The 15,054-nt window shown below is 41.3% G+C and overlaps 2 protein-coding genes and 1 long non-coding RNA gene across 5 annotated transcripts; 2 read left to right on the top strand and 1 right to left on the bottom strand.

Annotated features, from left to right (window-relative positions):
* The first annotated feature begins 2,642 nt into the window (after positions 1–2,642).
* On the top strand, positions 2,643–8,802 carry LOC148387000 (uncharacterized). The gene is made up of 3 exons (XR_015862632.1): positions 2,643–2,812; positions 5,937–6,080; positions 6,145–8,802. It is a non-coding gene; the product is annotated as an uncharacterized LOC148387000 (long non-coding RNA).
* On the bottom strand, positions 3,263–9,530 carry LOC148386999 (myeloid-associated differentiation marker homolog). Of its 3 annotated transcripts, none has more exons than XM_088396592.1 (2): positions 9,330–9,530; positions 3,263–5,553 (listed from the first exon to the last, which is right to left on the bottom strand). In XM_088396592.1, exon 2 carries the CDS (start codon positions 5,504–5,506, stop codon positions 4,625–4,627), a length of 882 nt encoding a protein of 293 aa, XP_088252718.1. In that variant the 5' UTR covers positions 5,507–5,553; positions 9,330–9,530; the 3' UTR covers positions 3,263–4,624. The 3 variants fall into 3 exon arrangements, with proteins under 3 accessions (XP_088252718.1, XP_088252720.1, XP_088252719.1); XM_088396594.1 differs by lacking the exon at positions 9,330–9,530 and adding an exon at positions 7,356–7,380; XM_088396593.1 differs by lacking the exon at positions 9,330–9,530 and adding an exon at positions 7,082–7,230.
* Positions 9,531–11,442: 1,912 nt separating this feature from the next.
* Positions 11,443–15,046, top strand: pex19 (peroxisomal biogenesis factor 19). The gene is made up of 8 exons (XM_088396595.1): positions 11,443–11,599; positions 11,900–11,979; positions 12,046–12,208; positions 12,284–12,369; positions 12,564–12,743; positions 12,811–12,969; positions 13,038–13,082; positions 13,363–15,046. The coding sequence occupies exons 1-8, from the start codon at positions 11,536–11,538 to the stop codon at positions 13,450–13,452; spliced, it is 867 nt and encodes a 288-aa protein (XP_088252721.1). The 5' UTR covers positions 11,443–11,535; the 3' UTR covers positions 13,453–15,046.
* The last annotated feature ends 8 nt before the right edge of the window (positions 15,047–15,054 follow it).

The following is a 15,054-nucleotide window of genomic DNA, read 5'->3' as shown; positions in this document are numbered from 1 at the left end:
ACAATTCACCCATGCATTGAATAAACTATCAAATGCAGTACAAATAATTCATGTTATTGTGTATAATTTCTAGCTGGATGATAGTGAGACAAGCTTGATAGCAATTTGCTCCTCAAGGAGCAGTGTTGAGTCACTGCTGATGCCTTATGATACATTGCACCTTCATTTATAGCTAAGAATAAGCTTCATCTTCGTCGTTAATCCATCATGCTAACAAAAAGAAGCTGTAATTAGTTACAACAATACACAATATTCTTTTGTGGATCTCCTTCACAGCTTTATCATGAAGTCAAAATTCTCCCACTACTGCTAAAGGCCTGTAAGCCCAACCAGCCACCCACCCTCCTCGTGTTTAATGACAGGCTGCATTTAATTACTTCCCCACATCTCCATCTTTCCTTTTTCGTCTTTCTTTCTTTCTTTCTTTCTTTCTTTCTTTCTTTCTTTCTTTCTTTCTTTCTTTCTTTCTTTCTTTCTTTCTTTCTTTCTTCCTATAAGCGACGCATAAAGTTTCAAAAGCGGGTTAGTGGCAAACAGAAAGCCTGCAGTATATCAAGTTAACAAGAAACATAAAACTTGACGTGTTAATGCCACATGTGCAAATTAATTGATTATAGCCTCAAAAAGGGATCAATAAACACAGGCTAGCTATTACCTTAAGTCAAGCATGCGCGTGTATAAGAGACCTGTGTATGTATATATATATATATATATATATATATATATATATATATATATATATATATATATATATATATATATATACATACACAGGTCTATACATACACAGGTATATATATATATATATACATATATATTTGGGTGTTTTTGGGTGTTTTTCCCTAAGCCTACCCTTCAGTTGTGCAGTGTAATTTACTTGCAAGGTTAATAGAACCTGATAGCAGTAACTATGCATTTGCAAAGACATGGCTAGAAGACAAAGAAGGCAATTATTTTTTATTCATAGCACAAGCAAAACATGATTGGAGAATAAAAAGAAATAATGATGGATAGTGAAACACATGTTTTCTGCTGACTTTGGACACCAGAAAGAAAAGCTACCTGCTGTATCGATCAGCAGTTAATTACATTGGTACAATGTCAATGTGTTTTTCTGGAGCTGACAGTCAAGTGTTTTTCTATAGCATATATTTAGTTGATGTATTCTGTCTTGCAGTTGCAAGGTTGCTTAGCTATTCTGACAGAGCATTTCATTTCCAAGTTTGACAGAAAAATGCTTGCTGAAGATGGCAGTTTTCCAAAATCAAGGCAAGAATATTTTCTTCATTGTGGTTATGGGTCCTCTTTTTTAAAAAAATTTCTCCCCACAGCAGAGCTTAGAGTTGTTAAAGCTTTTCTTTCACGTCACAGAGCTCTCTACTGGCCATCAAGAGATACTGTCACTTTCTGCAAAAACCATCCATTCATTTTCTCTACTGCTTATCCTGTTGTCCAGGGTCGCTGGGGGATGGAGTTCCCAACAGACTCCCATATGTGCTTTCCTCATATATATTTTGTTCAGGAGTTTGTCAGAGTAATTGAAGGAGATGCACCAAGATGTAAGTTGCAGTGCTTCTTTTTACCAGCGGGTGGCAGCATAATGTATGTCTTTTCTTTTCAAATAACAGATTTTGTTGAGCACATCATCACTACTGTCAGAAACTATTCTGTCAAAATAATTGTTCTATATGCTTGTGTCTAACCTGTGTATGCAAAGTTATCAATATTAACTCATCAAATAGATGCTATAGAAAATGATGAGAGAAAAGATAAGTGTAGTTTAGGAAGTTTGTTAAGTACAAATGAAATAAGTAAAGGGAAATGTGCTTTCGGGAGTTTGCAAACATATTTTTTAAGGTTGTGTTAAACTTATAATCATATTAATATCTAGTATTGGAGTGCTCGTGTGGATTGGTGGGGGGCGAAGAATGTGCAGGCAAACTGCATGAACTTGTTTTCTTCGAAGTGTTGTGGAATAGGCCCGGATAGGGAGTACCGGACGAGAACACCTCAAGGTCGGTGAGGAACGAGAACAACAGCACGTCTATGTGGCCGGGCTTCGAGGGGAAAACCCAACCGCCTGACCTCAGCAGCACCTGGACGGGGAGGAGATCGCCATCCACCAATCATCTCACAATATTTTGCATGCTTTAATATTCATATTGTGTTTCTTTAAAACTGGGCAACCCGGAAGAATGTGTCGTCTTTTGGTGGTCACAAAAACGCACGAGCTTTAGTGTGAGGGACCTGGGACCCAGGCCTGTATTAGTGCGCTTTGTCAGGAATAAACAATTGGTAAATTTGGTCTGATTGATCTACTGGTCTTCTCTTTGACAGAACGAACTCGCAAAATTGTTAGGTGCGCCAGTGTGTGGATTAGGACATAGCAATTTATGTGTTAAGTGTTGATCGCAATTTGGAGTCAGATCAATAACTAAAATCCGTAACCTAATATAAGTCAACCACCATTTCCATGAGGGCAACAATTCATACACTACACGGGCACCTCATCATACACAAACATCTCTCCATCTCTCACCTTGAGCTCATTGTTGAACTTATTTGCAATTGAGCATGAGCTTGTTCCTCACTATTTCTACCTTGTGGTTTTGCAGAAGCCATCAACACATGGCCCCGCCCCCTCGTCTCACTGCCAGCTGAAACCTCTGTGACATCACCAGGCACTTGCTGATGGAAAGCCATCATCACTGTGACTGGACGTTTACTTTGCAGAGCAAAAAAGTTTGAATTCTCGCTCGGAGAACATGACGAGTGGAACAAACCAAGCATCTGGTGGCTTCTGGAACACTTGGTAAGTCAACACCTTTCAAAAACCACCAAGTTTAGATTTCACACTGACACACATGGAAAAAAAAATCCTCAAGCTGCTCTCTTCATACTCATCCTAGTCTGTCACAATTTGTTGAAAACAACACAATTTGTCTGACAGTAGGCCTTTATTGCTACTCATTCCTGTCAAATAACTTCATTTAATAGTGAGGGGGTGCTTTTATGAGCAAATAGTTACTATTTCATTGAAATTCTGACAATAATTTTGGCTACATTCTCATAGGAAAAGCTCCCTTTTCTACTTAAAATAGTTGTTGGTAAACCTATTAAAATCCCAGGAGAGCAGGCACTTTTATTTTCCTACTTAAAAGTCTCATTGGGACATGCGAGGGTGTGTTACATTTTGTAGGAAATGCTACTAAATTCCAGAGAATGTGCCCTTTGCTATTTAAAAGTAAATAAGGAAAGAATGTGTTTTTATATGTTTTTATTGAAATGGAAAAAAAGGTTACATTTTCGCTGCAAAACACAAAATGGCAGAATACAAAAGTATTATTTCAAAATAAGTACAACAGCCTTCCAAAAATCAACAGAGCCCTTGACCACATGTGACAAATAGCCTTTAAGTGCGTGAGATATGCTGTGCACATACAGTGTACATATGTCTATTTTCTTTGAAATCCACATCCATATATTGTAACGTGCAAGTATGTGCACCCTGTACAATAGAAATGAATAAACATGAAGTCGCTCGTTCATTTTAGGTGATGCGGCTGCTTCAAGTAACACAAACCATTTTGGAATTTTCAGCTGGTTAATGACGTTGACAAGGCGAAAGAAAAAAAATAACAATACACTACAATGTTTTCCATGCGCATCCTCGCCAGCTTTTGCCAATGTGGATCAGCGGAATAACGAGACTTCATTAGTAATACTTGCTTCACACTCTTGTGAGTCCTTCAACAAACGGACACAAAGCGCAGATGTAGTAAACGTAGCAAAATAGCAGGATTTGGCAGACCCGAGGATTCTTCAATGACAATACGCTGAAACCTGATCATTTTAGTATCAACTTAAGTGTATTTTAATATTAATATTCTGGCGGTCTTAAATGTTGCCACATACTACATTTTGTCCCAACTAATAATACACAGTTATCATGGCATATACGTACACTCTGACTTCCCCCCCCCCATTTCCCGTTCATGACAATTTCTCCTCGTTGCCATGGTAACCTTCTGTAGTGACACCCCCACCCCACCCCCAAAAATGATATTGTATTTACTGGAACTGAATTGAATTTAGAGCACCGTTGTTGCTTTGACAAGACTAGATTTGCTGAGCGGGAATATTTTCACCAAAAATTTGGTTGAACCAGTTTCCTTCCTTATCCAGGCTATGATGGTGTCATTCATTTTTACCATTTCTAGTCAGACAAACCACAAAAACATCAGAGAAAAAAAGAAACCCAATAGGAGAGTGCGGACGTCGAATTAGATTTGTTGACATTTTCATGAAAATGGAGTTTCAACTCAATTTGTAAAACCTTTGGTGGTGAAAATGGCTTATACTGCTGCAACTGAGTCACATAGTAGAGGTGAAACTCGTCTTCATTTGTGTCTGTAGGAGCGCAATCTGTGGCTGCAACCAATTTTTGTTTTTTCCATTCATTTGGATGATTTCCAATATGACTGTTAATGAATTCATTCAATTCAACTCATAAGGCCAGTTGCCTATTTTTCATGAAAATTCCATTTCAATTCAGAATTTTGGATTATTCCACTTTTGAAGCCAATTGGTATTCGAGTTGAGATTTGGAGGAGCCGCCGCGGCGTCAAGCGCTGACGAAGACCAAGCGGGCAGAGTAGATGAGGTCGGCCAGGTAGAGCACAAAGTTGACGGCGGTGAGCACGGCCACCGCCATCAGCTTGTCCCACGTACACAGCCCGGCCGTGGAGCCGCAGTTGGACGGCCGCTGCTTGTTGCCGCCCTGCTTGGGGCTAAAGTTGAAGATGGGCCAGATGATGGTGGCCGACAGGTAGAGCACCACGGCCAGCAGGGCGTAGCCAGACAAGAAGCGGGCGAAGGGGAAGGGCAGGCAGCCGGTGCACTCACCCACGCACAGCAGGATGATGGCGGCGGACAAGATGAAGCAAATGCAGTAGACGGACATACAGTACTTGAGCGCGTCGTGGCGGTCGTACACCACCGGATCGCTGACAAACACGAAGATGATGCACGCCACGAAGGTCTCGCACACCTTGAGCAAACCCGGCGCCGTGGCCATGTAGCCGGCCACCTCGCCCGGCCTGGCCTTGCTGATGCTCACCTCGGTCATGTAGGCGATGGTGGCCAAGCAGGAGAAGACGGTGGACACGATGCGGAAGTCGCGTACCTGGCTGGGCCCCATGTCGCCTTTCAGGTAGTACAGAGGGAAGATGATGGACGCCGACAAGCACAGCAGGGCGGCGTAGCAGGCAAACGTGATGGGGAAGTTCTTCCAGGAGACGGGCGATCTGGTCTGTAGGCCAAACAGCTCCACCATGAGCACCAGCAGGGTGCCGGCGAAGCTGAAGGCCCAGCAGAAGATGCACCAGTCGCCCGTGCCGTGGTACAGACGCCCGCCGTGGACCGCCACGGAGAAGGCCACGCAGGAGAAGACCAGGGCCGCCAGGCGTGTCCACAAGAGGGGGGTAGACTTCAGGACAATGGCCATTTTGATGTTTGGTTGTCTTGCTTGGGAGAAGACCGGCAGATGCAAATCTGAAGAAAGGACACAGGAATGATTCAAGCTCATGCATGTCACTTTCAAATACAGTTACAAACCGAAAATGGAGATTCACTGTTATTTTTATTTCTTTTTTTTTTTCAGTTCAGTTGATTCAAACCGGAAGGCACCACTGTTCTTTTACCACCAATGTACTATATTGGTAAAAGGATGTAATAGCCCAACTGGGCCACATGAGGGCGATGGCTTAACATAAAAACTTTGCACCATAGCACAAAAAAAAAAAAAAAAACGCGCACGCACACAAGGGTATTATTGTGTTTCCAGCACAAATAATGACTCCTCTGTGGTAGAAGCATTTCCATCTGCTTGAATAATCTGCTGAGAACTGGCTTGCCCTTCTCCCGCTCCATTCCAGCCTGACTTTTACGGCTGCAGTCTGCAAGTCATTCCTGCTGCTCTAAGACTTGGCCTGCCTGCCTCGCTCCAACATTCCATCCATGTTCGAGTCCACGGTAGGCGAGGCGTGGGGAAGCGCACTGTGTGCCGACCACTGTCATCGGTGAGGGCCGACTCGTCCCACTTTACTTGATGCATTCGATTCACTGCTCAGCTTTTGGTTCAAGGCTTTGGGGTTTCCAACTTCACTCAACGCTGGAGCACAACTGGAGCACAACTAGACATAACACGCTTGTGCAGGGCTGATAAAAGAGTTATGCGACTAATGGAAGGCCGTAGTCATTGACCGTGTTCACAATGACACGGCAGCTGGTGTATTTCTAATGTTCCCCACTTCACTCGGCAAAACCAAAATGCAATTACAACTCTATTTATTCACGCCATTCATCAGAAAACAATATTTAGGCATCAAGTTTTCTACTTTTGTCACCAATCTGGACTGCTGTTATTTCCACAACAGTGGCTAATGGATATCGTGGCTAACAGCTAGCAGGTGTCTAGCTCGCACAGTTGCCAAGGTTCGCCCAGTGTCAGTAGTAAAAAGTCCAAAATTGCAGATGCCTGCCACGCCCAACAACTTTGGGGGATTGGCCTCTTCCCGCTACTCCACCCGACAATGTCGTAAATCAGACAGCGGCCAGCTGCTTGCCTTTAGATTTATTGTCAATGAGATCCACTTAAAAAGAATTCACTTCTCCTGAACCATGTCATCCTTTCCAAGGGTGCCTGATGTGTTTACTGCAAGGCAGCTATGTTTATGTTACCGTAGGAGACGCACATTCTAATGCTTTTAATGGGGTGCCGTCTTGGAGCATTTAATCCTTTCTTTGTTGTTTTCGGCTTTCATGGTCTTCCCATGCAATTTTCTGGGCCTTTTCATGTTTCATTGGTATTTATGAGTATGAGTATTTAGATGTTGATATGAAACTTTGGAAATGTATATTCTAATCTACCAGCCTACTGGAAAAGGCAAGCTTTTATGAGGCATAAAAAAAGAAAAGGCAAAAAATAACATTTGGACCACACGGAATAAACAGGCATTCATCACCCGCTTGACTTTACGCGGCGCTAGCCTCGTACCCCCAGAGATGCCTATAAACAGACCTTGTTGACGTTAGCTGCCATTAACAGCAGAGGAGGTATGAAGGCAAAGGAGGTGAGGAAAGGAGGGTGGAGTTGACGAGATGGGCAGGATTGGAAGGGAGGAACCTGGGGAAGTCCTGAGCTCGGGCCACTTCAATGACACACACACACACATTGGAAGGCCGGTGATGGAATGGAATAGCAGAAGAGTGAGTCACCGTGGGGCCCCCTTCCCCTTTCACCGCCCACATTATTCCATGTGTAAAAAAAAAATAATAATAAAATTCCAACTTACTGATGTGTTCCAGATGGCAGTCTGGCTCCCCAACTTTTTTTTGTTCCTTACTTTCTCCAATTTCTGTCTTTCCCTTCCCTTGGTGGTGTTCCTTCTCTCCCTTCCCTTCCCTTTTCCCGCCCTATTGAAGCTTTAGGAGCATTTACACGTCATGTAGAAGCGCTTCCAAATATCTTCCAGGGTAGAGGGGAGGGAGACTGCTTTTCCACTGTACCGCATGGAAAACACAAGAGGAAAACACATACACACAGTGGTGGTGACCAGGGTTGGGACTTCTGGAGGTTACTTCCCCAAAATGGACAAGGGCTGAAAATAGTGCTCGCAGGGCTCGGGATGAGGACGGCAAAACAGGACGTGGCCCACCCGTCCCCGCCACTCCTGACTGACGCCGTCATGAGTTCAGTTGCCACGGCGACACGCGGCTAACCTGATTTCATCCCTTAATTCACTTACCCACCAACGCCAAGATGAGGACCAAGCTGAATGTGCACTTGGGAAACCACATGAAATAAATCCTTCAGCAGGATAAAGCCCACTTTGTTTTGTTTTGTTTTTTTCGGAGGGAAATTTGTGGTGAGACTTAAATAAGCGTCCAAAAGTCTTTTTTTTTTTAAAAGACATAAACAACGAGGAAAAGAGTTGTCTCACTGTTGTATAGTAAAACGGGTTAGTGTGCTTAAGATATGTACAAGTTTAATTTGTTCTTTGACCATCCATCTACTGTATCTCAAACCATCGTTCCCCATTGAAATGAATGGAAATGCAAATAATCTGTTCCAAATCTCCCAAGAAACACCAATTTTTTTTTTTTTACATTTGTTCGTAATGAAAATGACACGCCATTATTGTGCTTTGTAAAATGCACACTAGGAAAATGCAAGCATAAATCACAACCGTCCACAATGTTTTGTCCCTTTTTGGGCTTCTTTTGTGGCGTTTGTTGGCAGTTGACGAGCCATTTGAACTAATATTGTTCTTCCACTGCAATGAAAGCAATGCGAATTAGTGGTGGCCAAATGCTGTAAAGTTTGCTGCTGTCATCTAGCTGTGGGGATCTCGAAACAAGAGGCCAAAGAATGACTCATCTTGGAAACTTTGTATGTTAAGACACTTTTATCTCGAGGCACGACTGTATCTAAATATGAATAAACACTTCAAATAAGGAAAAGTAGAGGCCCCTCATTTTGTGTATTAAATAATTATTTCATTCCTTGAGGTGTTATATCCATCAAAACAGTGAGCAGCAGGTTTCTAATTGTTTTGGATTTTTTGTTGAGATGTTTTTCTTTGTAAGGTGTTACTAAGCTATTTTGTACTCTCATTTTTATTTTATTTTGCTCATGTTTTCATTTTAAATGTTAATATTAATTACAATAACTTGGTGAGACAGATCCTGGCGGTGAGTGCTTAGTATTAAGTTAGGTTTATATGGGAAGGGGTTAAGGTTAGTTATGGGAATGGGTAACAAAGTTTTTTTGAGGGGAAGCTATAGCTTGTTCTCCAAAAAATCAAGTCTATTTATAAAGCATGGTTCGGGTGAGCCACGCTTTTGGGACCCTTTCTGAGGTTCATTCATTAGGACCAGTGGAGGTGGGTGTGCTGCCTGCCGCGCCCTGCAGCCACCATACACACACACATACACACGCACACACACTTCCCTACATATTTTAACTATAAATCACGAGTGTAAACATGCACAAAAGATCATCTTTTCCTGATTTTCTCCGTGTAAGCAAAGATGAAAAAACAAAAAGTAGCCACTTTCCTCTCAAATGACTCACAGCACATTTGGACTCACATCTAAATACAAATTTTGATAGTATTTCCCTCCAATATTAGCACTCTTTCATTATGAAAGAAAAACACCCAAAGTAGCTATGACTTCTTTTTTCTTGATGAACTTTCATCCTCTCAGACTCAACACGCATAGTTTAGAGAAAAACAAGATACTACAAGATGCAACAAGTTCTTTACCTGGTGTGCTCGCTCGCTCGCTCGGCTGCAGCGTCTCACACAAACATCCAGAGGTGGAGAGTCTTTCTCTCACTCACACACACACACACACACACACACACACACACACACACACACACACACACACACACACACACACGCACACGCACACACACACACACACACACACACACACACAGAAGGGGGAGCAAAAGAAAGCGAGCAGAGCAGACTCCCACTTGACTTCCTTGCCAGCTCCCTCCCCGCCCCAACCTCCAAATTAGGCATTGAATGTCCTCGTACCGTTAGTCACATCTGTACACGTCACACCTCCAACCTATTCCTCGTCAACATCCTTCTCCTCCTCCTCCTTTCTGGTCACCCCGGGGATGGTGCAACACACACACACACAGAATGTGGTGCAAAAGTTCACTACGTGTGCTACTTTTGGAACAGTGCTGGCCCTTTTCTTTTTTTTGTACTTATTTTTCTTGTAAATCCATGACAACAAAACACACTCACTGGACTTTTCATTAGGTATAGCCACACTATTTCATCCAAGGGTGGGCCAATGTTTGTGCTCAATGCTGGCCCAGTTTTTAGTTTTACTTGGGCCAAGTCAGTTATAGATAAGGTAAAAAAAAAAAAAAGATGTAAAAAGTGTTTCAATTTAAAAAAAAACTTTTGTAAATGTTTATTGTATCTAGTTAATTGAAAATATCAGTTAAAGGGTTAAAATTGATAAATATTTGTATACCCTTTCACTTTCTTCAACTTGAGAACTCAAGAAGCATTAATGAAGAACGTTTGAGAATGAAAAAACACAAAGGGGATGACAAGTTACATAAATTGAAAGGAATCCCACATACAAGCAAGCAGCTGTTGACTTCCCTCATTGCATTGCAAAGTTGCAGTTGTAATGGCCAATCAAAAAATGTCACATGTTGTATCACATGGCTATAAAAATAAGGATAAACCACCGATAATTGGTTTTGGGTGTTAGAAAAAAAATATTCAAAACTAAAAAATCCACCAATAGGTGAATTGATAGATACCAAAATGACAGTTTGCAGGGGTCCAATGTATTATGAAATAGATTTTACCTAACTATATATGTAATATAGTACTTAAACTTCAATGTATTTTCCTGTCCGCGTTGAGTTGGTTTTCGTGGAAGATTCCAAGTAATATTGCCTTTGACACAAAGCAGAAGTTGACCACAAAAAGTTGCAAAAAGTAGATTTCCTTGGCAGGAAAAAATGTTGTAACATGATCCTCTAGCACAGCAGTGATAACTCACTTGGCATGGCATTTATTGCTCGTATGAACAGCCCACAGATTGTTGATCAACTTGTCGACGCCCCCTCTAACAATGGTTTTTATTGTGTGAAATTCAGTGTTGTTATTTAAAATAAGGAGAACGATTTTGAGAGGGAGAAAAAGCCATGCAGATTCCTCCAGAATATATTCACTTGGCTTTAATTGAGTTATGCTGTTGTTAAGCTTGTCTGTGGTTCCATTTTCTTGATTAACAATTGCTAAATTCTTGCTAGAATACCTTAAAATACTCAAATACCAAGTCATTTCTTTCAGTACATGTGGCATGATTTTCTTTAAAATTGCCTTTCAAATTCAATATGTTGTTACATATAGTATGTTGTCCTCTTTAGTTAACTTTAGATTAAATGTTTCATTATTTATTTTAAAGGTTTATTTCTGAGATTGTATTAACAATAATTTAAACTGCACTCCATTTGAGTTTAATTGTACTCATTATATTCTAATTTTTAGTTTCTGTTGTACTGTAGTATATTATATTTAACTGTATTGTACTATGTTTTGTATTTGCTATAGTTGTATTTTTATAGTATTTAATTTACATCTTAATGATGCAGTTTATTTCATGTTCTTTTATTGTATTGAGATGTTTTTATTTTATTTCTATTGATTGTATTTCCGTATTTTATTTGATTGTGTTATTTGTATCATATTATACAGTGTTTCCATTGTAATATGTTTTTCCATTGTTCCTTTATTTCATTTCATTCGGATTTGCCCAGTTTTTGAACAATGCATTTCTCTCTGTTTGCCAGAAGAGTGCGCTCAACTTGTTTTTTAAAGTACGGACGGACGTCAAACTCGGGCGACGCTTGTTTCTGTGACGTCATTATATGCGACTCACCGCCGCAGCAACATTCCGCCTGTCATCACGTCCACTGACTCCGTCATGGCGTCCGGAGCTGCAGAGTCGCACTGCGACCACGACGCTGAGCTGGACGATTTGCTGGACAGTACGGTTCTGATTAAATTGTTAAACAATACATGACTCAAAAACCGTAATTTTAGGATCTTTGTGCTGTTCCTGTCGTGGAACATTGCAGTTATTAGTTCGTCGGTTTTCTCCGGTGGAGTTGCCAAGACATTAAAGTGATCCCTTGGAGCCAGCACATTTCTTGCAAATGCAATTAAAGGTGTAGTCATGTACTTTGTAAGGGGATTACCTGAAGTGTTAAGTGTTAAACACGCTATAACGCTTGGATTTGTTATTTTATTTCAAGTACAATGGTCTAAGGCTTCTGTTTGGTTTTTAGGTGCACTGGATGACTTTGACAAGCAGCCTGCGCCTCCTGAACCTAAAGCTCCTTCCTCCTCAAGCCATGGAGCAGACAAGGTTGGTTGGCATCACAAATTTGCACTTTTTTGTCATGAAAACCAAGCACATTTCTTTTCCCCGTAGCCACCGCTGCTGGAGGATTGCAAGCTCTTCGAGACGCTCTTTGAGAGTGACATGGCGTCCCAGGCCCAGCAAGAGTGGGAGAAAGCCATGAAGGAATTGGCTCAGGAGGAGCCCGACCTGCTCCAGCACTTTCAGAAACTCTCGGAGGCCGCCGGCAAAGTTGGCGAGTTTGGATGTTTTCTTTGCCCGACTATTCTTTTGGACCCTCCTGGTTTAACAGTGTATTTGTCACACACAGGGACTGACACGGCTTCCCAGCAAGAATTCACCTCCTGCCTCAAAGATACTCTCCGTGGCCTCGCCAAGAATACCGATAACTTGCAGGTGGACTTTGCAATTACTTTTACTCATAACAGAATGTCACTATGCGCAAGCGGAAAGGACTAGTCGTTTATTTGTTGGGGGCAGTGAAAGTTGGAATTCCAGTAGATGAATATTAACTTTCATGGCAGAATGATTTAGTTGTCATACAAATGTATAAGTGGTTCCACCATGTCCACACGATTGTATTCTCGCAGTCTTCAGGCCTGGCTGGAGATGATTTGGTCAAAGCCCTGGAAGGCTTGGGATTGGACGAGGGCGGCGAAGGGGCTGGCGCGGGGGACGACACCAATGTCCTTCCCATCATGCAATCCATCATGCAGAATCTCCTCTCTAAGGAGGTTCTCTACCCGTCCCTCAAGGAGATCACCATTAAGGTTTGTCAGCATATTCAACACACGACCGCTGTTCATTTGATGAAATGACAAACCCGCTGGTCCTCAGTATCCAGAGTGGTTGGAGGCCAACAAATCCAGTCTGAGCCCAGAGGACGCCCAACGCTACGAGCAGCAGGCCAAGGTCATGGGAGAAATCTGTCAGCACTTTGAGAAGGAGGAAAATGGTGACAAGGTCTTTGAAGGCATCATGGACCTCATGCAGAAGGTAAAGAGGGCAGGTCAGTGCTCCTTTCAGTTCTATCATTGTCCTTGTTTCACTTTGTTTTGATACAGCTGCAGGACCTTGGACAACCACCCAAAGAGCTTGCAGGAGATGCGGTAAGTTCAACATTTCAGTCATTTTGTAATTTTCAAAATTGTCATTGAGAAGAAGGAAGAAAGAAGCGTTATAAACGTAGTTCAATTTGCCCCTAAAGCTTGACTTGGATCATTTTTTTAAAATGTTATTTGGCAAAAAAAAAAGTGTAGTGTAAATGCTCGCATTTAACATTTTTAACCTTTTTTAATCTCTAACCCTAACCCACATTTTAATGTTGCGCGTGGTTTCCACTAATCTGATTGTTTTTGTTTATTTTGTGTGTTCTTCTGCCCTCACCAGCCTCCTGGCTTTAACTTTGACCTGGACTCTCTCACCCTCCCCGGGGGCCTTGGTGGAACCGGGGCGGCTGAGCAATGCTCCATTATGTGAGGGGGTGGCAGCTTGAACCCGGTTGCGGAGAGGACCACACCCACCAGGAGTTTAGTGGCGGCATTGTGACGCTCTCCCTCACGTCCCAAATGTGGAAGAGGTTGCAAAATCCGTCAGCGGCTCAAACATGTAAACATCTCTATTGGTGTTTGTTTTTTTCACCCAGATCTTTAATTTTTACCTGCATTCCCTTTTCCAGGAAGGTGGTATTGCACCCTCTCTGGTGTATCTTTAACCCACCTGTTATGTCAATTTGACACTAATTCCGAAAGTACCACTAAAAAAAAAAAATTCCTATTCAATACAATGATGTCTATTACTAATCTTAGTCAACATTTACTGCATTATTTGTGGCAAATCACATTTCAACAAGGATCATTCACTCTATTGTCAATATTTAGTTAAAAGATTTTTAATTCAGTACAGACATTTACTGTCCATGTTTATTATACATAGACCAGCATTTTACACCATAATACTACTTTTAATAATTTTCCAGAACTTTATAGCTGTAATTTTAAGATTACTGAAACATAAAATTTCACTGTGGTCGATTTGACCTACAATGTAAAACGAGAGTTGTACTAAAACAAAAATGGGTATAAATATTAGGTACATTTATCGCAGGCCTAATGTACTTGCACTATAGTAGGTTTGTTAAACTACTTATTATTGTAACTAAAAGAAAAAGGGAATTCAAAATGGTCAGTAATTCAAATAAATTTAGGGGTCATTATGAACGGCAATTGAAAACTAAATTGAGAAAAAAATGTAAAGTAAGAAAATTCTAAAAACGGCTAATCGTGTGTTTTGGGACTCAATTTTACCCACAGTATAACAGAATTAAAGTACCGGCAACTCAAAAAGTTATAACAAATTAAAAAAAAATCTCAAACTGGGATAAAAATAATTTTTACCGGTCAGTTTGGCCTGCAGTTGAACAAGAGGCACAAAAAGGGTGCAATTTATTGAACAACTCCAGATATGTATGGGTCAGTTTGACCGGCAATATAACAGGATGATTAAAACGGGTCAATCTGACTTCTCCACACAAACAGAAGGATTGACTGGGATCAGTGCGGTCTCATCATGTATTACAGAAATACAAACACACTGGACTGTATGTTAAAAATTACCTACAAATATATAATTGTTTTGTCGCTGAAATTTTTCCCGCAGTCATCCCGGTATTAATCAGAAGTGATTGATTTGATGATGATTGTGTTGTAAGGTTACCTTGCTGAAGTGCTTCCCTTGAGTTTTGGTGTGGTTTTATTGCCAAGATTGATGTTTGCATGAGTGGAGGGGGGGTTTACAAGCTCACACTTCAAAGAGTGCATTTACAAAAGGCCAAAGCACTTTGTGTGTATAAAACAAAGATGTTTCCCTGTGTGCAACTATGGAATTGGGTCTAGAAAGCACAGGACAACACGCTGCTGTGTACGATTGAGGCAGTGAGCAATGCATAGAGAAATTTGTGTCAAAGTGCTTCTTTCATCATGCCATCCATTTACAGCGGAACGACATAGCTGCTGCTATGTGTTGTCCTTTTTGTAAATACAGTATACTTAATAAAAGAAAGATATCAACAAGATATACTTT

This window comes from Syngnathus floridae, chromosome 14 (assembly GCF_059516105.1).
Source record: "Syngnathus floridae isolate MCC-2025c chromosome 14, RoL_Sflo_1.0, whole genome shotgun sequence".
NCBI classification, from domain to species: domain Eukaryota; kingdom Metazoa; phylum Chordata; class Actinopteri; order Syngnathiformes; family Syngnathidae; genus Syngnathus; species Syngnathus floridae.
Note: the sequence above shows the minus strand (reverse complement) of the source record. Positions and strands in the feature narration are given on the sequence as shown.